This window comes from Prionailurus viverrinus, chromosome B3, assembly GCF_022837055.1.
Source record: "Prionailurus viverrinus isolate Anna chromosome B3, UM_Priviv_1.0, whole genome shotgun sequence".
Lineage (NCBI taxonomy): Eukaryota > Metazoa > Chordata > Mammalia > Carnivora > Felidae > Prionailurus > Prionailurus viverrinus.
Genome location: NC_062566.1, coordinates 107,469,287 through 107,493,866, shown reverse-complemented (window position 1 = coordinate 107,493,866; position 24,580 = coordinate 107,469,287). Strand labels below are relative to the sequence as shown.

The following is a 24,580-nucleotide window of genomic DNA, read 5'->3' as shown; positions in this document are numbered from 1 at the left end:
TCCAGTACATCCAAATACTTGTTGAATACACAAACAACTCAGTCAGACCTATGCTCTCACATGCAAGGGCTCTGTAAAATCTAAGAATTCAAAGTTTTTAATAATGCTTAGAAAACTACCTTTAATAAATTTTCTTTTCTTTCTTCTTTTTAAAAATGTTTGCGGGGGGGGAAGTAAGAGCACACGTGCAAGCGAGGGGCAGAGAGGAGGACAAAGGATCCTAAGCAAACTCTATGTTGACAGCAGTGAGCCTGATTCGGGGCTTGAACTCACAAACCAGAGATCATGATCTGAGCTGAAATCCAATGCTTAACCCAACTGAGCCACCTAGGTGCCCCTCTTTCTTTCCTTCTTTGTCCTTAGTCAACTTCTAGTATAGCAAACCCCTCTTTCATTTTATGAAAGCTACCCTGGACACTGTATCTACTTACCACTTCTTGTTCTTTCCTCACTAAACCTATTTATATTTTTGTTCTTGGGAAAGATATTCTCTTTCTTAGTATACTCTTAAGTTGTTGTTCTGAGAAACTGTCTACTTTTCCCTATTTGACCTCTTAAAATAATAACTTCTTTCAAATGGGGAAGGTTCCTGGAAGTTTCTCCCTACTCCAGTTGTTTTAAATATTTAATTAACAATCTTAATACAGCTAAGCTAATGACTTTTCCTAATGAGTTACAAGTACTACTTTTGCCTTTACTTTTGGTTGTCATCCCTGTTGGGCAGAAATAAATGCTGTCTGATTCACTCAGTAGAACATACTCCACAACTCTGGGAACACCTGATGATGGGTTTGATCTCATTCATGGTCAGTACACTAGCAGAGAAATGGAAGTTTATAGTTATATTCTGGCCTTAAATCTATTTTGTCCTGTCAGAGAAAAATGTGTCTACATCCTGTATTGGAGGTAGGTTTCCCCACAGTCTGAAAAACATTTCAATAGCTTCAATAATGCATTCCTAGTGTGACCTGGCCACTTTCCATTTCATAGACCATCTACAGTTGCTGGCATCCAGACAGGAAAAGAGAAATTGCTATTTCTCCAGTCAGTCTGTTATTTTTGAATGGAAAAAACAAACCTCTATCTTCCTTTAAAAAGTAAAATCGTTGTTGGGAATGCAAGCTAGTGCAGCCACTCTGGAAAACAATGTGGAGGTTCCTCAAAAAACTAAAAATAGAGCTACCCTACGACCCAGCAATTGCACTACTAGGCATTTATCCAAGGGATACAGGTGTGCTGTTTTGAAGGGACACATGCACCCCCATGTTTATAGCAGCACCATCAACAATGGCCAAAGTTTGGAAAGAGTCCAAATGTCCATCGATGGATGAACAGATAAATAAGATGTGGCATATATACACAACGGAGTATTACTCGGCAATCAAAAAGAATGAAATCTTGCCATTTGTAACTATGTGGATGGAACTAGAGGGTATTATGCTAGGTTAAATTAGTCAGAGAAAGACAAAAATAATATGACTTCACTCATATGAGGACTTTAAGAGACAAAACAGATGAACATAAGGGAAGGGGAAAAAATAATATAAAAACAGGGAGGGGGACGAAACAGAAGAGAGAGACTCATAAATATGGAGAACAAACTAAGGGTTACTGGAGGGGTTGTGGGAGGGGTGATGGGCTAAATGGGTAAGGGGCACTAAGGAATCTACTCCTGAAATCATTGTTGCACTAGATGCTAACTAATTTGGATGTAAATTTTAAAAAATAAAAAATAAAAAAAAACATATAGGACTTAAAATTTATTAAATTAAATGGAAAAAAATAATAAAGGGACTGTACGGCAAGAGAAGGGAAAGTTAGTGAACTTAAAGAGAATGAAGAAAAATAGTGCCCACTATAGTGAGGGTTCAGTTAGGGAAGCAGAACCACTGTGAGTAATAGAAAACAGGATATTTGTTTTCACAGTAAAACTAAACAAGTATGGGACACACTGGGCAAGTAAGGATCAGAATGGATAAGGTAGAGAATTAAGAAAAACAACAACAAAAAAACCTCCTCTCTGAAGCACTGGCATAAGTGGACACATCAGAACTTGCCAGAGAATCTCAGAAACCCAGCCCTGGCTAACTGCCAGAATGAATCAGTGAAGGTGCATTGTGAAGTCTGTAGCAGGGTGAAGTCTGTAGAGGTGCTGTTTCTGAGTCTGGGTGGGCCTGAGGTCACTGTTGGTCAACAGGGCCAGGAAGTCAACAGAAAAAACTGTGAATATAGAGTGGGGTAAAGTGTGGCCAATGTTGACTCTGCTTCTCCAAGAGTTGCTGCTTCTGTTTCTCACAATTTATAGCCACAACAACCAACTGAGATGATGGCTTTGGCTTCCTTTCTGCCTCCCAAATCTTGTACAAATCCTTCTTTTGGTCAGCTACAACTAGGAAGCACACAGAGAGGCGTGCATGAGAAGTATATTTCTAGTTAAGCCAAGTTTACACAGTGAAAAAATACCATAATAAGCATGACAGAGAAAAAGATGGAAAATACAAAAAAAAAATGTTAGAGGACATTTAAATTGAAGACTCATAAAGGAGAGAAGAGAAAGATTGGGTCAGAGGTAATATTTGAAAAGATTCTGATACCTTACAAAAATGTTCAATGACACAAATCCATCATACCAGGAGTTATAAGTAATTTTAAGGAAAAAAAATAAATACATTCACAAGTTGGAACATCATAAAGAAATTGTAGCTCATCAAAAGCATGATGAAAAGCCTTATCTTTTTAATAGCACAAAGGAAAATATTGAATTGAAAGGTGACTTTTCAATGGCATCAATAAACACCAGAAAATGGTGAAATCATATTCTGAACATGCTGAAAGGAGAAAAAAAACACAATAGAAAAACAACAACGAAACTCTCAGTATCGAGAGTTTCACTGCATTGTGAAATACTTTTCAGACAAATAAAAGAGTAGCTGATCTTACTTTTAATGGCAATTGGAGCTATATACATAGTTTGTTAATATCTTGTGTTATTAAATTTTTTCTTAAAAAATAACAAAAAATAAAATAGTTGTTCTCCATTTTCACATCTTTTACTTTTCTATGAAAAAAAGGAAAACTATTAACTTACCAATTTCCAGTAAAAGTCCTATTCACAACATAAACCAACAATGCCTCCAAACAAACAAAAATCTTTTACTATTTCTACTTTTTATACGTTTTATTTAGACTCCACTGAAAATGGGCCCAATATTGCTTAAATTGTCAACTTTGGATCTAGGTGAAATAAAAAAACATTCTGAACCATAAGACCAATAATTTGAAGTTAAACTGGCAAATGCCTTTTGCCACAGCTATGTGCCCTCACTAGCAGCTCTCACCACCACAGCTGCCAACTTCCAACTGTTCCAAACAAATTAAGAAACTAAAGTATCGTCATCTTTTTCATTGTGTTTGTTTAATATGAGCTGAGGAGAATTTAATATGAGCTGATTGGAAGCCACAAAGTAAATTCTAATAATGGTAATGAAAATAAAATCTCTAGACTTAAAAGTCTAGAAAAATGACGTATTATGGCAAAATGTGGACTTATAATGAAAATATCAGCAATATGTTTTTACAGTGAGCCTGTGTTTTATATCAGAAACTAGAAAAATATTAAAAAAAAACAGCACTTTCTCTATTTGTTATGATTTATATAGCACACTAGTAAAGACCAGGACAAAATGGTATTTAAAACAAGCCAATATTACATGTTCACTTTACGATAAAGAACGTTTTACATAAACATATAGAAACCTAAGACATGAAGAGAACTACTTGGTCCATTTTACTTGTTAGGATGTCCTTGGAACCACAGTAGAGGGGACAGCCATCTTGCCAGCCCAACCCAACGAAAAGCCCCTAGTAGTGTGCCAGAACGAATTGGAGGTCAACCAATCACCGAGCGACGGCACGACCTGACAGGAAAAAGGCCCACCCAGACCTAAACCCGGAACTGCTGCAGCTTAAAAACCCCATCCCCACCACACCTGGGGGCGACTTCCCTGACTCCCCTCTCTCTCTATCTCCCTGAGTCACAGAACCTCGCCCGAGACCTTAGTTCCCAAATAAAGCCTTTGACTGCTAACATTTTTTAGCCTCTGACTCCTATTTTTACCCTGCCTTACGCCTGACCCTAACAACTTGAGCCTAATGGTATACCCAAGGTTGTCCTCAGTAAGATTACTATAGTCTTTTAGTCGCTTTTGTCTTTTTATCACATGCCATAAGGTCTTCAACTCTAAACAGAAAATAATTTTAACCAAGACAGCCATGAACTTTGTTCCACTGAAGTCTAGTTGCCATAAGTACTTCTTTTATTTTGTAGTATCTTTTGTGAAACTGTTTCTCCCAAGTAAAACCAAGGTATAGGATAAATAAATGAAAATCTAAAATTGAGACTAAACTTGAAATACATGACTAAATCAAGCAGGATTTTCATGAGACATAATGATATTTGCTCAATTCAAAGGACTGGAGAGTTGCAAAAAGGGTTAGATTTAAAATGAAACCTATTATGGATTAAGAAGATGACTCAATCTAGGTTGTTGTTTTTTTCTTTTTTTTAACCAAGACTTGCATTACACCTTAAATAAATCAGAGTTTAGAAAAATACTCGTTGGTGATAATGAGAACTGATAATAAATTTCATCAGTATGAGTAAAAATCTAGTAAAACTGAAAATTCTTTCAACTGTCCAAACCAATCACTGAAGTAAATTATAAAATCATCTGAATGCAACAAAGTATTTAAATGCCTAAAATCTCCCAAACAGATTTAAACTATGAAAAACATTTGCTTTTATTGTTCCTTTTTCTTATTTATTTCCTAGTTACCTACAAATTATTATCATTCTTTATACAACTGCTGGCTGATAGTCCAAACAAAGAGAGCCTTCTAAAATCTCCATTAAGTTATATGAACAGCTTATTTTTATGTTGAATACAGGTATCAAAGTTCAAAGTTTTTTCTTTATCCCCCTTTTCAGATTTATTTTCTAGTATAATACTCAGTTGCTAAGCCCTGTGGAAGTCTTTCAGAATCTAAGTTGGTTAAATAGCCTTTTTTTACAATAATATTTCACTTAAGGCAATAGTTTGGGAACACCAAAACATTTGAATACCAAGAAAGGTTATAACAGGAAAAAACGTAATCATTTTAAAAAGCGTGTATAAATAGCTCACCTCATCTGATTAAACTCTCTAATCCATTAGTTAAACCAGTAACAAATCATTCTTTTCAAAGTAGCTGTTGTGCTTAGAAATACACTGGAAATAAAAATTCCAGTTAGAGAAAGCATTCCTTGCAAATGTATGTGTTTAATTTTGTTGGAATGGAAGAAAGGACGCTTATTCACCTCTATCCAAAGAAGGGAAAGAGTGAATGGCTGGCATTGTTAACCTCTAACAAATAGTATGTTAAAAATATAGTTCCTGACTTCAAAGAACTTTTAGACTAGATGGAAAAAATGATCACAGATATATTAAATAATTAAAGAAAAATCTTTTTCTAAAATATGTTTTTTCCTCCTGAGATCTTCCCCATCTTCTTGAATATTAAAAACCATTTTTTCTTTTTCAATGGAAAAAAAAAAGAGACCTGGCAAATAGCAATATTTGAAACTGAAAGTAAGGTCCAGCTGAAATGCTATTTTGCTATAGTCTAACAGATTAAAAAAGCCAATGTGGTTTTAAATTATTAGCATGATTTACAAGTAAAATTCTCTAATACAGAACCACAGAAATCAGCACATAGAGGATCAAATCTGCACTATAAGTAAAAGCACTTGGCCACTTAAAAAATCAAGAAAATAAAGCAGGTGGCAGGTACTTGTTATAGTGTGCAGACTGGACTATGACCAAATGATAGTTTAAATATAACTTTTGTTGAATACATATCTAATGAACATGTGGAAATGGAAGAAACTCAGAAACCACAGTTATTTCCATTTTAAATGAGGATGATAGTTCTGCACCACCAGCTGTTTACAGTTCACTGAATGAGGTTCTAGTTGATAGGAGATAATTACCTCTTCCCTACAGGAGGCAAGTGTTTCTCATTCTGCAGACACCTCTGATGAATGGTCATGGGAGTATGAGACTAAGACAGCATGCCAAGATCAGTTTGGTTTTTAATGATCTCTTTAAACACTTGATTTTCTATTTTTTCCTATTTAAGTGTAGGAAAATGTGTACCTTGAAATATGCAGGATTAAGTCACCGGCTATTATTTTGCTTTTACAAAACACTTTAACCTCAGAAGGAAAGCTGAATGATTATACACAGAAAGTATACCATCAATAGTTTTAGAAAAGGATGGGAACAGCTTTCAACTTGAAGCGTTGTGAAGTTACTTACTAATTCATTGTTTTCCCCAAGACTATTCTAAGTTCCCTGTCAGTTAACAATGTGCCCATTATCCCAGTCATTTCAACTCTTTCCCCCACTTGGAAAGGTGTCTTAATTTTACCTTCCCAGTCTCTCTCAAATTTATCTCTTCACTTCCAATGCAAACTGCCACATACCTCCATTTTCTCACCTGCAGATGGTCCTCATCTCCTAAATGGTCTCCTTGCTTCTAGTCTCTTCCAATACTAATCCACTTCAGCCAAAATAATACCTTCAGATTAACAGCATCACTCTCATTATGCCACTCTTATGTGTAAAAAACCTTTCAAAAGCAAGTTGTGACTCCAAAATAGAAAAAGCTGATGGCATTTTAAGCAAAATGCCAAAATTTAAAAAGTAAATCAACACTGTTCTTACAAACATGTAAGACTGGGTATGCATATTAATAAGAGCTAGAAGAGGGGCGCCTGGGTGGCTTGGTCGGTTAAGCATCCGACTTCAGCTCAGGTTATGATCTCGTGGCTCCTGAGTTCGAGCCCCGTGTCGGGCTCAGTGCTGACATCTCAGAGTCTGAAGCCTGCTTCAGATTCTGTGTCTTTCTCTCTCTCTGCTGCTCTCCCACTCTCTCTTTCTCTCTCTCTCTCTCTCTCAAAAAATTAAATAAACATTAATTTTTTTTTTTTTTTAAAGAAAAGAGAATACAAAAGAACCCGGAAGAGAATAAATTTAAAAGGGTCTGGGACTTGGGGCTGTTTGTTGTTATAATGATGTTTATGCAACAAATAAAATCTTTCAGCAACCACTTGCTGCTTATGCATCATAAAGTGTTATTAACCTGCACCCAAGGACCTCTGCAATCTGGCTCCCAAACGTACCTTTTCAGTTTATTTTCCATCCCACCTGTTCATACTACGTAAAACCTCAGACAAACTAAAGTATCTCATTTCTCATTGCGTTCCTGTCCTCCTCTTTCCCAGCTATGGACCATTACTCATACACTCCAACTAGTACACTCTTTTCCATTTCTATGTGTCTAAATCTTATCTAGTTATCCTTTTCACCTCAATTCAAATAGTATGTTTTCCACAAAGCTATTCCTGACAACTTTTCCACAAAGCTTATTCCTGACAAGCTATTCCTGAGCATTTCATCTGTGTCACATAAAATGCAGCACTTCCTACTTTGCATTGTAGTGTGTGTGTGTGTGTGTGTGTGTGTGTGTGTGTGTATGTGCCCACACATACACGTGCATGTGCATGTGTATATGTGTGTGTGATAAGAATTAGCTCCCTTAAGGCAGGGACTTTGTTTTAGCCATCTTTGCACTGCAGACATAACATAGCATCTTTCTGAATAAATATGAAAAATGAGTAAATACTTTAAAAAAGCAAAGGGCTATGAAGACTAAAAACCAACAGCAACTCTTAGTCTTATTTATTATGATTTTCCTTCTTTTTTCACTCGTGTTTATTTCTTTACCTAATTTCCTTACCTGAAGATATGTTATTCTCCGTTGGACCAGCTCTGTCAGATCTTTGGCCTCTTTTTCCCGCCAATCACCTGCTCCATCTGTTTGACTGAGGTAGTATAGATCCGTCATTATAGACCTATTAAAACAAACAACATTTGGAGGTCTGACTTATTTGCACTTCCTCACAGGATTACACAAAGTCATAAGAAGAGAGTCAAAATCTTCAGAGATTGATGCTCACAGTGACACTGGTTCTCATCCTTGATTTTCTATTAAGACTGTTAAACTCAGCAATTAGTCCCTCACATCCAAGATTCACTCCTATAGTAAATTTTCACTGTTGAGAAAAACCTACTATTTTTCTCCAGGTCAGTCAGCTGCACTTATTTCCCAACACAGAGCACTACGAAGATCAAGGGGAAATGGAAAACCATAGCAAAGAAACAGGTCGATTAAGATAAGGGAGAGAAATAAGTTGGTGCCAGGATTTGAAGACTACATTTTTGTTCTGTCATTTCCTTCCTCCTCTCAAATTATCTCTTCATACATAAACACTCTGAGTGGTTGGAATAAAATATAAGAGGAAAATTCTGACATAACCCTTTTTTTTCAATGTTTATTTATTTGAGAGAGACAGAGAGAGAAAGAGAGAGACTACCTGAGCCACCCAGGTGCCCCTGACATAACTCTTAAACAACAATCCAAACTAAGGCTCAGCTACCATTTTTCTGTAAAGGGACAGATAATAAATATTTCAGGATTTGTGGGCCTCTATTGCCTTTGTAGCAGGAAAGCCACCATAGACAATATGCAAATGAATGCATGTGCCTGTTTTCCCATAAAACTTTATTCACAAAAGCAGCCTATGGGCCAAATTTGGACCTTTGGGAGGTGCTTAGGTCATGAGGGTGGAACCCTCATGAATGGGATTAGTGCTCTTATAAAACACCCCACAGAACTCCCTAGGCCCTCCTACCATGTGAGGACAGATGGAGAAGGCACTGTTCATGAATAAGAAAACAGGTCCTCACCAGACACCAAATGTGCCAGCACCTTGATTTTGGACTTCCCAGGCTCCAGAACTATGAGAGATAAATTTTTATTGTTTATAAATTACAGCCTTTGGTATTTTTGTTATAGCAGCCTGAACAGACTAAGACATTGCTATTTATGCTATAATGACTCTGAGAGTTGTTTCAGAGATTTTACCTTGTGTATGAAGAGTACCCACTAATAATTCTACAACCAAGAGAAAGTACTCATTGGGCATGGGTGCTAGGAATACATGGTACTGAAGGCCAGTCAGAAATATGATCCAGTTGCCAGTGCCTTACAGCACACTGAAGAAGGGGACTGATCAGTAAGAACTCATTTAAACAGATAATGAAACCAGCCCTCAACAATTGTGATTTACCCAGGAGTACATGGCATAGCCTCAGTTTTGTTATTCCCGGTTCTTAACTAGATGGTAAAGTACTTAATAACACGGTAAAGCATTTAATAACAAAGCACTGGCACCCCACAGGAAAAACTAAATTGTTATTTACTACCACAGAAAAGCATTAGAACTACACAAAATTAACAGAGAATACTTAATAATAGCTAGTGTCTTGAATAAAGCAACACTATTATGAATATACAAATAAAGATTAAAAATCATAGCCATAGTTTAGAATACATCTAACTAATAGTGGAACAGCTTTGCACAATGCTTTGGAACAAAAGGGTCATCTGTGAAGCATTTTAGGCATTTGCTCAATGTATCAACATCAGCGATGCACAGGGCATTCCACAGCTTGACTATTTCCTTTTTGACCAGGGCAACAGTCAAATATGTAATGTTTTTTTTAATATTTATTATTCTCGCCTAAGATTCTAAGCATTTTCAAAAAATTTTATTAAAGAGTAGTTGCAATGGGAAAAACCAAACCTACAATTTACTGCCTCCTTAACAAATTAACTTAGTCTTACACAATGGACAGAAGGTCAACTTTTAAGTTTTTTCAGATTATAAAACAGGCCCCTCTGGATTATTATGTAGCTTACAGTATTCTTTTATAGTTTTACTTTTACTAGGGGAAAAGTCACCACCTATATGAAATTGTATGAGTTGATCGTGGAAACATATAAGAAATCTTGGACTATAATGGTGTTGCAGGGCTCAGCTGGAAGTTTATTTAAATTATTTTCTCAATAACCTCTTCCTCATCACTCTCATCATGCTCATTATATTTTCCACTTTATAGGTTTCATCATATCCAAATGTGGTCCTTTGCTTTTTCCTGCCTTTCAGCTATGAGTGATCACAAAACCTGTTGTAAGCCTCAACTTTAAATGGGAGCACTCTTTGTGGAGATATAGTACAGTGGGATAAATAACCAGTCTATCAGCAAATGCCAGTTGCAGGAAAAAAGGAAATTCAATATGCTTTCCATGGCTCTAACATTAAACCTACACATATCAATAGACAAATAGCACTACATTTCATTGACTATCATATGGCCTCAAGAGGGTAAAAACTACATTAGGTCTAATTTGGAGAGGAGAATTCTCTGAAATATCAAAATTGGCATGGTTATGCTTTCACATCATAGTAATCAAGCCATTCCTTAATCAGTGTGAATAAAAGCTAATTTGTGTCTTTAAATAAATTAGAAAACATAAAAATGTTTTTACCAAGTTATATCAGTATTGTCTTGGCAATTTATTTACATCCATCCCAATCTCTGTCAAGAAAGTGCGATAACCAAGCTCACACAGAACTAGAGGGCCATATACCGCCCCCCCCCAAAAAAAGTACACTAATTTTTTATAATAACACAGTCAGTCTCAATATAAGTTGGTCTATTCCAGGAGTCAACTAAAATTAAACTTGATTTTTAAATCTTTTTTTCTTGGGGCACCTGGGTGGCTCAGTTGGTGGAGTGTCTGACTTCAGCTCAGTTCATGATCTCGCACTCCATGAGCTCTAGCCCCACATCAGGCTCTGTGCTAACAGCTCAGAGCCTGGAGCCCACTTTGGATTCGGTGCCTCCCTCTCTGCCCCCCACCCCACACCCCACTTGCACTCTATTTTTTTCTCTCTCTCAAAAATAAAACATTAAAAAAAAATTTTAAATCTTTTTTTCTGGGCCTTCCCATTAGAGACCATGTAAGGAAGATAAGCCCAGGAAACAATCTTAAATGTATTTATTTTTAAATTTTTATTTAAACCCAAGCTAGTTAATATATAGTGTAATAATGATTTCAAGAGTAGAATTTAGTGATTCATCACTTACATATGACACCCAGTGTTCATCCCAACAAGTGCTCTCCTTAATGCCCATCACCCATTTAGCCCATTCCCCCACCGGACACCCCTCTAGCAACCTTCAGTTTGTTCTCTGTATTTAAGAGCCTCTTATGATTTCCCCCCCTCTCTTTTTTTATCATATTTTTACCCTTCCCCTATGTTCATCTGTTTTGTTTATTAAATTCCACACATGAGTGAGATTGTGTGGTATTTATCTTTCTCTGACTGACTTATTTCGCTTAGCATAATACACTCTAGTTCCATCCACATTGTTGCAAATGGCAATTTCATTCTTTTTGATCACCAAGTACTATTCCTATATATATATATATATACACCACATCTTTATCCATTCATCAGTCAATGGACATTTGGGCTCTTTCCATACTTTGGCTATTGTTGATAGTGCTGCTATAAACACTGGGGTGCATGTGCCTCTTCAAAACAGCACTCTTCCTGTCCTTTGGGTAAATACCTAGTAGTGCAATTGCTGGGTCGTAGGGTAGTTCTATTTTTAATTTTTTGAGGAATCTCCATACTGTTTTCCAGAGTGGCTGCACCAGTTTGCATTCCTACCAGCAGTGCAAGTGTTCCCCTTTCTCTGCAACCTCGCCAACATCTGTTGTTTCCGGAGTTGTTAATGTTAGCCATTCTGACAGGTGTGAGTGAGGTGGCATCTCATTGTGGTTTTGATTTGTATTTCCTTGATGATGAGTGGAAATAATCTTAAATTTAGTTCTTTGCTGATTCAATAATGTTCAGAAATTACCATCCTGCAAAATTTGTCATCTTTTAGCCAAAGATATGAGAATAAGCAAACAAAGTATATAGATCGTTACTGGGAAATATGGTGACTAAAATCCATTCTATAGAAATGATTGGTTTTCAGTGACTCTACTCTTAAATCAAATCTCCTAGAAGTGTTCTAAAAGCTGGAAATCTGGCCATCTTGGTTTTGACTATGAACTGATTGATCAAGAAATCTAGGAGATGAATGATGAATCTTAAGGCCTGGTATGAGGGCAGGTCAAAGCCTGGGAAATGCAAAACCAGGCAAAAGACCAGCAGAATAGTGCTAGTCACTTGTGGGTGGAGTATAGATGCCTGAGAATAACCAGTAGACTAGAACAGAATCTATGATTCTGAGAGCAAGCCAGTTATGACAGGTGTCAAAACCTCTATTCCAAAAGCTGGGCTACATTTATATTCTTTGTATTTTTAGTTAATTTTCCTATTTCTATATTTTGATATCCCCAAAACTATTCTTAAATGTTTGAGTTTGTCTCAATTATGCTAATGAATAACCACAAGTATTTTGTTTATACTGGATTCAAAACGTTAAAGATAGGAGCGCCTGGGGGGCTTAGTCAGTTGAGCGTCAGACTTCAGCTCAGGTCATGATCTCACACTCCGTGAGTTCAAGCCCCACATCGGGCTCTGTGCTGACAGCTCAGAGCCTGGAGCCCGCTTCAGATTCTGCGTCTCTCCCTTTCTCTGCCCCTCCCCTGCTCATGCTCTGTGTCTGTCTCAAAAATAAATAAAAACACTAAAAAAAAAAAAAAAAAAAAAACTCTAAAAAAAAAAGTAATTTACAAAATGTTAAAGATAGAAATTCACCCTCAGGGTCAGCACAGAGCAGATATAATTCAAGAAAATCCCCAGGTGAAGGAACTACCATTTATGAAGCAAATGTGACTAAGGGAGGCTATATTACAGAGTCTAACCCATAGGTAAATCTGGATCAAGAGCAAGAAAACTTATTTGGGTTTTGTCCAAGGCTGCTTTTACTATGATTTGCTCCTGGGGCAGAAATAAGCAGTACAAAGAATAAAAATGTGATCTAGAGACGGATAGGAAGACAATATTCCTTTTGCCTCCCTTGTCTCAAGGAGGAATTCTAAGATACCACCTCTTTTTGACAGCCCACATGGGTGGGGCGGGGTGGGGGTGGGGGGAGTCCATAAGAGCAACAACAAAAATAGTTTATCATATGAGGCCATAATTATGCTACTTGGTGAGTGATGTCCACCAGGCTTATGTATAGGTCCCAAACCTTGAAATTCTTGCTGCTGAGCATTATGACAATTTCCCCTTACTTGTGCTTGCCCTGAAGCATCTAAGAGTTCTCTATTTATACCCTCTTATGAGGCTTTCCTTATGCAGGTCCCACTAGAGTCTACCAGAAACTACAATGTGTCAGTCACTGTGGAAGTTGTTTTATATATTTTCCCACATTTAATCAACATAATGTTATGATATAGGAATTATATCCCCATGCGTAAAAGAGAAAAATAAAGCTCAGAGAAGCTAAGTATTTAGCAATTAAGAAAAAGTATTTGAGGAGGGCACTTGTTGGGATGAGCACTGGGTGTTGCATGTAAACAATGAATCATAAGAAACTACCCCCAAAAACCAAGAGCACACTGTATACACTGTATGTGAGCCAACTTGACAATAAATCATATCAAAGAAAAAAGAAAAAATATTTTGGAGAAAAATAGCTCAGCCACTTACTTGTGTAAACTATCTAATTTCTCTAGGCCTGAGTATAACTTTATTTATCAAATAGAGAATAATAATGCTTGCCTCAAAGTATTACTATGCTGATAAAATAATGAATGGAGAGCCTTTATCATAATAACTGCCATGAAGGAAATCCTTAATAAGTGACTATTTTTAATGTCTAATCATTCTTGAGTTTGGAAATCACATCCAGGGAGATGTAAGGTCGGGAGGGCGGGGAGGCAAAAAACAGAATCAAAGTCATTAGATGAGATGTCTTTTTCCACCTTTAGATTCTCCTTCCAATGCAAACTTTATTTTAGGGGAAGATGTCTCCTTACGGAAGATGGAGAATCATGATCTGGCTGATAAAGACTAAGTGATGAGAAAATTAAGGACAACTTCATAGGACAAGATCTCCCTTTGTCCATGGATATTTGGAGGTATGTTCTAGCACCACTTAAAAATATACCTGGATTCCTTAGGAGAAAGACAATCATACAAAAACATTTTGGCCAAAGGGATTAACAACTGAAGAAAGAGCATCTACCTTCCAGTTTAATGTAAGTCTCAATCAAATCACATCTCAAAGGTCTTCATTCCTTCTTCTGTGTATGTGAGTGTGTATGAAATAAAAACAAAGAATAGCTTAATTTTTCAAGAGTGGAAATATCATTACTTTGACCTTTCAAAGACAGTCTAGTAGAGTTTACCTTAAACAGAGAGGGAAAACACAAACTACTGTACCACAATAGCTATGATCAGCAATTCTGATTATACAAATCTGTAAGCTATTAACCTACCAATCTTCCCTGCAACCAGATATTGCACGCCTTATCTGAGTTGAAGTCCTTTCCGTTGCTACATAAACCCCTATACACAATATCAAAAGGCCAATCAGCATAATTAGGTATAATTAGCATTTATCACTTGGGAAACATCTCACCTCAGTCTTACCAAAGCTGCGTTATGTATTACTGATAATGAGACGATGCAGACCAGGCAGCGACAATGAGATTGTTGTTTCACCAGATTATTTCTCAGTAATTTCAGTCAAGTTAATTGAGCAATAGTTCATCAGCCCTGTAAGCCCTCCTGTCCTTTAGTTTGAAGTTTAATAATTGCTATAATCTAAAATCAGAAAGAAGTAGTTCTAGTAACTATCTCATAAACATGGTGTCTGGCAACGTAAGGAATGCAAAAGACCCAAAGCAACAGTGGTTAAGTTAAATATGTCTTGGGCAACCTAACATGGTGATAAGCAGAATTTTCAATGATATCCCCAGAGGTTGAAAGACAAATATATACAGCTATAAATCCAAGTACTGAACCTATACTATGACACAAATAATAAAATCACAATCACAAAAATAATCACTCTAAACTGCTAATCTCCCTCATTATTTCAAAGAGACAGGCCACAGTCAATTTAAGATCAATGATGTTCAAAAACAGCAGGTAAATTTGACTCTATTACCATGAAATATGGTAATATATTATCACTAGAATGAAACTGTCACTTGAAAATCTAGTTTGGCAGTGTCTTATAAATTAAATAGACACTCAACATATGACACACAAATCCCACTCTGGATATTAATCCAAAAGGAATGAAAATACGTTTCTGCAAACATGTATGTTAGTGTTTATGGTGGCTTTATTCATAATCAACAAAACATATAAACAACCCAATGTCCTTCAACTGGTGAATGGATAAACTATCTGTGGTACATCCGTACAATGGAATATTACTTAGCAGTAAAAAGAATGAACTATCAATACACAAAACAACATGGGAGAATCTCAGATGCATTATGCCAAGTGAAAGAAACCACACTCAAAAAGCTACATAATATGTGACTGCATTTACATAAAATTCTGGAAAAGGCAAAAAATAGGGATAGGAAAAAACCTAATGACTGCCAAGGACTGAGGGTGGGGAGGTGCTGACTACAAAGGAGCATGAGGAAACTTCTCAGGGCTGCAGAATGTTCTGTATCTTGATTCTGGGGTGTGCTAACAAAACTGAAAGCATTTGTACATAAATTATGTCACAATAAAACTGATTTAGAAAGGGGAAAAAAAAAAGAGGATCAGCGTTTATATCAGAACAAAGTTCTAAGAAAGAAAAAACCCTTTGGAGAAACAAGAGCCCATAAATGTCTTTCCTATTATTGATGTCTTTCTGAACCAAAAGATGACAAGAGTGATTCAGAGGGAAAGTTGAATGAAAACACTGACAGACTCAACTTCTAACTGACTTATCAGAGAACACAGGCTTTTAGACAACCTATACACTATATTTGGGGAAGTGTAAAAATGAAACAGGGATTTTTACGTAATTTAAAAATCACCAGAGGAAACACAAAACTTTTAATTTTTTTTTTTAATTTTTTTTCAACGTTTATTTATTTTTGGGACAGAGAGAGACAAAGCATGAACGGTGGAGGGGCAGAGAGAGAGGGAGACACAGAATCGGAAACAAGCTCCAGGCTCTGAGCCATCAACCCAGAGCCCGACGCGGGGCTCAAACTCACGGACCGCGAGATCGTGACCTGGCTGAAGTCGGACGCTTAACTGACTGCGCCACCCAGGCGCCCCAAAAACTGTTTTAATTTTAATTCTTACACCTAAAAATCTTGAAAATGATCAGTAAGATGGCATATTCTGCACACATACAGATCCTCTCCACTGTACATTCATAACTGTAGGTTATTTCTCCAATGTCTGGCTACGCTTTTTCATTATTGTATCACTGCATTCTACCACAGCTGCCTGCAGTTACATTCCTACCCTGTGAAGCTGCATCCCAAGTTCCTTATAATTTCTGCTTAAAGACAGTAAAAGAAATCACCTGGGGAAACTTGGATATCTTTCCATTTTTATTTTCAGTGAAATATTTAACATGTACTAAAAGGTGGTGTCAGAATCCTAATATACTTAAAACAAAATTCAACTTACAAAAAATTTAACATCAATTTATATCAACTTTAGGGCCCAACTTTTTTCATGTGTACATTTGCATATATTTTTCCATTTCTATATACAGTCATAAAATATATGCACAAAAATAATTCTTTAAATAATGATTTCAATCTAGAAAATATATGAAGATTAAATTCAAGCAATTTAATTAAATCACTCAAACTTTAAACACTAAGAAATCAATAGCAAAATTCTCCTTTAAATGCCACATAGTCTTCCCAACTCAAACCCTCTTCAGATCTTCCTTTCCCTATAAAATTGCAATAAGTAAAGCATACAAGCACACAGCTCCAATTAACAGAATCGTGCCTAGAATTAGTCAGCATTTGGTCTAATGGTCTAAGTATGGCTAAAATTTTCAAAGGGACTGCTGAATGCGTGGCCTAATAATTCAATGCCCCTAATAATTCAGGAGCCCCTAATGATTCAATGCCCTTCTGCTTACTTCTATAGATTAATGCCAAAATGATCCAATAAACTGGTGGATTTTATTTGTAATTTCACTTAAAATAGCAGAGCAATATTTCAAAATCCCTACAATATTGCTGATGATGTAAATATATATGAATCTCTCGATTGTGGGGTAATTCTTTTCCTCTTCACAGTGGTAGGTTGTGTTAATACAACAATTTTTCTTTTACTGTTCACTAATGAGACAGTAATTGCCATGAGAATCCTACTGGGATAGACTTGTATATATAATAAGCCTAAGGACAGGTTTCATTGTATTTATAATGATTTTCAGATATACTGTGTTCTGCATGAATACATCAGTACCAAAAGGTTTTTCTTTTCTATGGAAGATAAACTGCATATTTTCAGAAATGTGCAAACAGGAGAAATAAATTTAACTAGGGAGATTTCAGATTCTTATGTCTAGTAACTAAGTAGAAAAATAAATAAAAGAATGCTCCTTTGTATCAAAAACCTGTTAACTTTTCATTAGAAATCTGAAAAAGGTGCTATTTCAAAGTTTTTAATGTTTGAATTAGAAACGTAACTGCCAGCTTCAGTATGAGTTCCAATGTACTATAATGTAAAACTACATACACCACTTCAATTATTGATTGTATATGAAGGATATTTACAAGAAGATATTTTAATGTATTACTGGCTGACATCACTACCTTCAGAGTTTACTTAGGGTTATAAAGATATCTAGAAATACATTTTAAATAATATTTTCCAGTGATATATTCTAGTTGATCATTTGGGAATTATTGTCCTTGAAACCTCAGGTACTCTTCTGCTCTTAAATATGGTAGGTGTCACTTACCATTCAGCAGGGAAATGAACAAGAGTTCCAGTTTATATTCTTAGATTATAATCTCTACCAAAGCCCAAATGAAATGTAAAAAATGAATGGCACGTGGAATGCCTGGGGGGCTCAGTCAGTTAATCATCTGACTCTTGGTTTTGGCTCAGGTCATGATCTCGCAGTTCATGGGCTAGCCCCATGTCAGGATCTGTGTTGACAGTGTTGAGCCTGCTTAGGATTCTCTCTCTCCATCTCTCTCTCTGCCCCTCCCCCTCTCATAGGGCTTCTGTTTCTCTCAAAATAAATAAATAAAAACTTAAAAAAAAAAAAAAGAAAAGAATAGCACCTTTCACGATGTCCCAAATCTGACAGAAATTCATCTGCATGACTTTGGAGTTCATTTCCTTCTAAATTCTTTAATTTCTTCAATTCACTTTGTAGAAAAAACCAGAGCTCTTTAGCTCCATTTTCAATCCTTCTCCTTAGGATTTCATGATCTTTCCCCAGACCTGCAGTCAAAGAATAAATAGTATCAGTATTCCCAACATTTTGATGAAGGAAAATTTTAATTATTTGTGGTAATATCAATATACTAAAGCAGAAAAACACTATATAATCACCTACCATTTCTAGTTTGTTTCTTATAATTTTCAATCTGTTCTTTGGCCTTCAAAAGCTGCTCTTCTAAAGCACGAACCCTTCCTGAGGCTGGTCCCTGATCAATGGGGCCTTCTGGTATCCTGTAGTTTAGAAAAGATAATGCAAACATTTAGCTTATAAATTATGTAACAAAATTAAAGCTTACTTTGCTACAACATATTTATTGGTAACTCTAGGAGGCACAAACCATACATTACAATCAGGAAATAAAGTTTTCTCTCCAAACAATGGAATGATACTGAACAGAAACAGAAAAAAATAATCTAGTTCAGAGATCTATGATCTTCTAGGAATAAAGGAACCTTTAGAACTGTGTCCTAAAAACTCTCATCATATTACTTAGAAAAATACCATCATCAGTGGCAAAGTGGTCAATTCTTCATTAGTGTCAAGAGCAACAAAGGTAAAGGAGAGGGTGACAAAAAGCTTAAGGGAAATAAGAAAACATGTGTCTGAACATATACCTGTGTTCAAATAGCAAATACAAATTATTTCTTAATTTTTTTTTTTTTAACGTTTATTTATTTGTGAGACAGAGAGAGACACAGCATGAACGGGGGAGGGTCAGAGAGAGAGGGAGACACAGAATCTGAAGCAGGCTCCAGGCTCTGAGCTGTCAGCACAGAGCCCGACGCGGGGCTCGAACTCACGGACCGCGAGATCATGACCTGAGCCGAAGTCGGCCGCTTAACCAACTGAGCCACCCAGGCGCCCAAATTATTTCTTAATTAATCACCATATCAGGCTATGTAAATCTGTGTTCCAATTCATGAACTCATGACCTTAGATTACTAAGTATTGGTTTTATAGAAGGGAAAGACAAGAGTAGAAGATGAAGTATATCAGAAAAAAGATGAATATTAATATCCTGTTTGTTTCTATCAGAAATGAAAAATACCAATTAACAATATAAAATGTTGGAACACAGCAGAACAACTCTGGGGTCTCTTGTTTACATTATTAACATATCTGTACAACTTCTTTCCAAACTGTACTTGTTTCTAACATGTTTTGTTTTTATATGGCTTTGGCAGTATTCTGTACTCCATTCTGGCTACAAAAGGTATCTACATCCTAATCCTGGAGCTTACAAATGCTCCCTTACATGGCACAAAAACCTTGAAATGTGTGATTAAGTTAAGAATTTTGAGATAGGGAGATAGTCTTGGATTTTCCAGGTGGACCCTGATTGTAATTACAAGTATTCTTATAAGAGAGAGGCAGAGGGAGATTTCATCCCAAGAGAGAAGATTGTGTGGCTATTTGCTTTAAAGATGGAGGAAGGGGTCATGAGCAAAAATATGAGGAATGCAGCTTTAGAAGCTGAGAAAAGCAAGGAAACAGATTCTCCCCTACAGTTTACCAGAGGAATGTGGTCCTGCTGACACTGTGGCTTTGGCCCAGTTAAACTCATTTCAGACATCTGATTTCCCAAACTGTTAAGAGAATAAATTTTCATTGTTTTAAGCCACAAAGTGGTATCTGTTATAGTGGCAATAGGAAACTAACACACATACACACATATATATAAACACATACATACATTTGCATAATTATTATGAAGATTAAATAATGGCTGATTTTTCTTCCAAAATCTATAAAAGAACTCAGTGTTTGGCAATAAATTATCAGGACAATAAACTATCTGGGCTCAGTCATGTTAAAGACGAGCTATAATCTCGAAATATCTGGGTATGTATTCTTACCATTACAATCATTTTAAGGGAACTTAATTTTTTTTTGACGCTTATTTATCTTTGAGAGAGGCAGACAGAGAATGAGCAGGGGAAAGGCAGACAGAGAGGGAGACACAGAATCCAAAGCAGGTTCCAGGCTCTGAGCTGTCAGCACAGAGCACAATATGGGCTCAAACTCACGAACCGTGAGATCATCATGACCTGAGCCAGAGTCGGATGCTTAACTGACTGAGCCACTCAGGTGTCCTGGGAACTTAATTTTTAAAATATACTTGGCAGAACTTAAATTCAGATGTCAGCTTAGTCCTTTGATGCAAAGACACTAACGCAGATTTTTTATACCTTTTCTTACATTTTTTTATATAATAAGACTACAGAGGCCAAATTAACTATTACTTACCTATACCACTTCAGTATACATGTTTAGTAAAGAAGCTCTAGCAGTGTAACAAGGTATTCTATAGTTGTATGCATTAACACTGAATGGGAGCATGAAAAATAACCATTCTCTAATCATGAGTATCCCAGGCTACAAAATTTGAATTATAAAGCCTTCATTTGTATACATACAAAGTGAATAATGATACAATAAGTAGAGCTGTTAGGTGCACAATTACCCAATTTATAAGCTCAAATGTGTGTACATTCATAAATGAGGCATTTCCTGGTATCTAGTTTTTAAAATTTGGCTCCTAATCTCTTTCTGAATTAGATGGCTGATTTCAAGGAAATAATTTGAAAACAGAATAAAACTACTACCTCTTGAAAGTAGTCAAGGAATTAATCTTGACAACAATATGTCATAAGACAAGAATGTCGTTTCCCTTAATGACACAAAATCTCAGACAATACAAAGATATGTCTAGGTTCTCTGTTTTATCTCATTTCTTCATATACTGATGGAAAAACATCAAGGTAAAACAGGCAAGAAAAAAACAGCATAAAATGATTTCAGCAGATTTCCATTAAGTCTTAAATCTAATCTAATTTTAGTAAAACATACATAATAAATAAGTGATAGTACATTATTATATATAATATATTAAATACATAATATAATTATATTAAGTACATAATATAATTATATTAAATACATAAGTGACATTACATTATTTTTTTTTTTATTTTTTTTTCAACGTTTATTTATTTTTGGGACAGAGAGAGACAGAGCATGAACGGGGGAGGGGCAGAGAGAGAGGGAGACACAGAATCAGAAACAGGCTCCAGGCTCCGAGCCATCAGCCCAGAGCCCGACGCGGGGCTCGAACTCACGGACAGTGAGATCGTGACCTGGCTGAAGTCGGAGGCTCAACCGACTGCGCCACCCAGGCGCCCCGACATTACATTATTATATATAATAATCTAATCCAACTGCGGATAAACTGTAGGTAAAGAAAAGTAATGGAGAAGCCAGTAAAAAAACGGTACACAATAAAGACTATTCTTTCTAAAATGTATCAAGAAAAGAGTCAATCTGAAAGGACATTATCTGAATATTTGGGAATTGAATGTTGTTCTTTTTTTTATTATTATTATCATACTTTGCAAAAGATATATAGGACATCTTCTGGCCAAGATGAAGCAACAGAGATTAAATTTACCATAATGCCCAAAACCAATGAAAACCCAGACAAAATATATGAAACAATGATTTAATAAACCGGTTTAATTACTGACTAGAATCAGGAGAAAGACATCAGAAAGACAGCAAAATAGGCAGTTCCCGACTTTGGTCCCCTTCAGGGAAAGGGCAACTAGCAACTATCTATAAATATTTGTCAAGATTCCAGAACATGGGGGTGAGACTGAAGCAACCCCTTGGACAAGAAAAACATTAGAAGGATAAGAGGAGCGATTTCACTTTGACTGCACTGCTCCTCCTCCAGGTCAGTGCAGTGCTACACAAGGGGTTCTCCCTGGACCTACACCTTCTCCAGTGAGAAAAGGAGGAGAGCAAAGGGGACATCAAGCTTCCCTAGCATTCCTGATGCTTCCTGGGAGGCCCACTTAAGTACTGCCTCATGGAGAGTACTGTGGGAATCACTACAAGACAGAGAAGGGGAGAATGACTCACAGCAACAAATGTGCAGATCTCAGCTGACTGCATTCTTATTGGTGGTAGAGCCTGAGAAGAGATCCCAACTCCTGGCTCTGATCATTTGCAGAGCTGAGCCAATGCCCCCAATTGGCCAGGGAGCTTAAATGGCAGTTCTGAATGGTTTGGGTCCCTAGCTAGAGGGACAACTCAGTGAGGAGCCCTACTACACAAGGAGCAAGTCAGCAACCCTGCTCAAATGCTGAGCATAGCCTCCAGCCCCACTTAAGCAAGAAGGCAGCTCTAAGCCGCTGGGCCTCTGCAGCACATCCTACGGCCCACCAGAGCAGAGAAACAAGTCAGTGGGCACACTTAACTGCTGAGCATAGCCTCCAGCCCCACCCAACAGGGAAGCCTAACCAAAGACATGATCAGCCATGGGCAGCATACAACACATCCTATGGCCTGCCTAGGCAGGAAAGCAAGTCAGTAGCCCCACCGAACTGCTCAGTGTAGCCTTCATAGCCTCCAGTCATTCCTGACCAGGAATCCTGACCAGGGACTGAAGCAGCCACAGAGCCCATTCTACAGCTCCATTCAGGTAGGGAGCCAAGCCCAGCAGCACCACCCTACTGTTGAACATAGCCTCCAGCCCTATCTCACGAGGCTGCCCAGCCAGAGACCCTGGCCAGCTCTGGAGCCCAACCTGACAGCCCTACCCAACAGCACAGATAGCCTACAGCCCCATCCAATTGCTGAGTATAGCTTGCAGACTCACCCTGACAGAATGCTCAGCCAGCCACCTCACCTAACCACAAAGCATAGCCTGTAGCTCCACCTGCCCAGTGAACCCAGTGCAACCCTGCCTGACCATGGAGCACAGCCTTCAGCTCCATCCAACTGTTGGGTAGCTGGCAGCCCTACCCAACCAGGAAGTCCAGCAAGACACACTGTCAAATAGCAGAGCATAGCCAGTACCCTGCTCAATCACAGGAGCCTAGCTTGTAGCCCCATCCAATTTGGGGGTACAGCCTACAGCCCCACCTGATCAAGGAGCATAGCCTGAGTGAGTTCCAATCTGATTGCAAAACTGTGTATGGCCTTAATTGAATGTAGAGTCCAGCCAGTGGCACCATCTGGCCAGAGGGCACAGCCTGGGGACCTCAACTGACCAGAGGCAATTGCAGAGGTCAGCATGTGGCCTTACCCAATCACAGAGTGCAACCAGCAGCACCATCCTACCAGGAAACATAGCATGCAACCTGCCTAACCATATGTGATCGCAAAGTTCAGGAAGTAGTTCTATGTGAACACAGATACAAGCCAGCAGTTATGCTTGAATGCAGAGCCCAGCCATCAGACCCACCTGACTTGCAGAACAATGGCAGGTCCCCTGACCAACCTCAGAGCATAGACATTGGCCCCATCCAACTAGAGACCCTGAGAAAAACCACTGCTTGCCCGAAGCTGCTACCAGCTGCCTGTCCAGAACCTCTAGCTGAGCCAAATGGTGAAGGACTTTCCTTGCTGAAGCAAACCTATAAAGGCTCATTGCTCAAATGAGCAAATACCAAAATAAGAATATGAGAATCAGGACGAATCAGGTAAACATGATACCACCAAAGGAAACTAATAAAGTTCTAATAACTAACCTTAAAGAAATAAAGATCTATTAACTGTGTAAAAAAGAATTCAGAATAATCCTCTTAAAGGAATATGGTAACTACAAGATAACACAGACAACTAAACAAAATTAGGAAAACAATACATAAACAAAATGGGAGGTTCAACAAAGAAACAGAAACCATAAAAAAAAATAAAACAAAAAAGCAATTCTAGAGCTTGAAAATTCAATAATTTAACTGAAGAATTCAATAGAGAGCTTCTGACCAAGCAGAAGAAAGAATGAGTGAATCTGAAGCAGGTCATTTGAAATTATCCAACCAAAGGAGCAAGACAGAAAATTTTTAAAAAGTGAAGAAAGACTACATGAATTATGAGATTCCATAAAATAAATAATTTATAATTACTGGAGTCCTCCAGTAAGGAAAAGAGAAAGAGACAGAAAGAAATAACTTCCCAAATCTGGTGAGATATCTGGACGTCCAACTTCATACTGCTTGAAAGACCCCAAATAGTTTCAACCCAAAAAAATCTTCTCTAAGACACATTATGATAAAACTATCTAAAATCAAAGACAGAAGATTTTTAAAGCAGCAAGAGAAAAGAAAAAATCCTCACATATAAGGGAACCTCCACAAGGCTATCAGTGGCTTTCTCAGCAGAACCTTACAGGTCAGGAGAGAGTGGGATAATATATTCAAAGTACTGTA

At 37.3% G+C, this 24,580-nt stretch overlaps 1 protein-coding gene across 16 annotated transcripts in view; it reads right to left on the bottom strand.

The window, feature by feature from the left end:
• The window catches only part of FUT8 (fucosyltransferase 8), a 310,512-nt gene that overhangs the window by 84,178 nt on the left and 201,754 nt on the right, over positions 1-24,580 (bottom strand). For all 16 annotated transcript variants that reach the window (XM_047862655.1, XM_047862657.1, XM_047862658.1 and 13 more), the window contains 3 exons: positions 18,480-18,595; positions 18,202-18,364; positions 7,840-7,954 (listed from right to left, as the gene is read on the bottom strand). In XM_047862655.1, the coding sequence (XP_047718611.1) occupies positions 7,840-7,954; positions 18,202-18,364; positions 18,480-18,595 (394 nt within the window). The remainder of the gene's footprint in view (positions 1-7,839; positions 7,955-18,201; positions 18,365-18,479; positions 18,596-24,580) is intronic.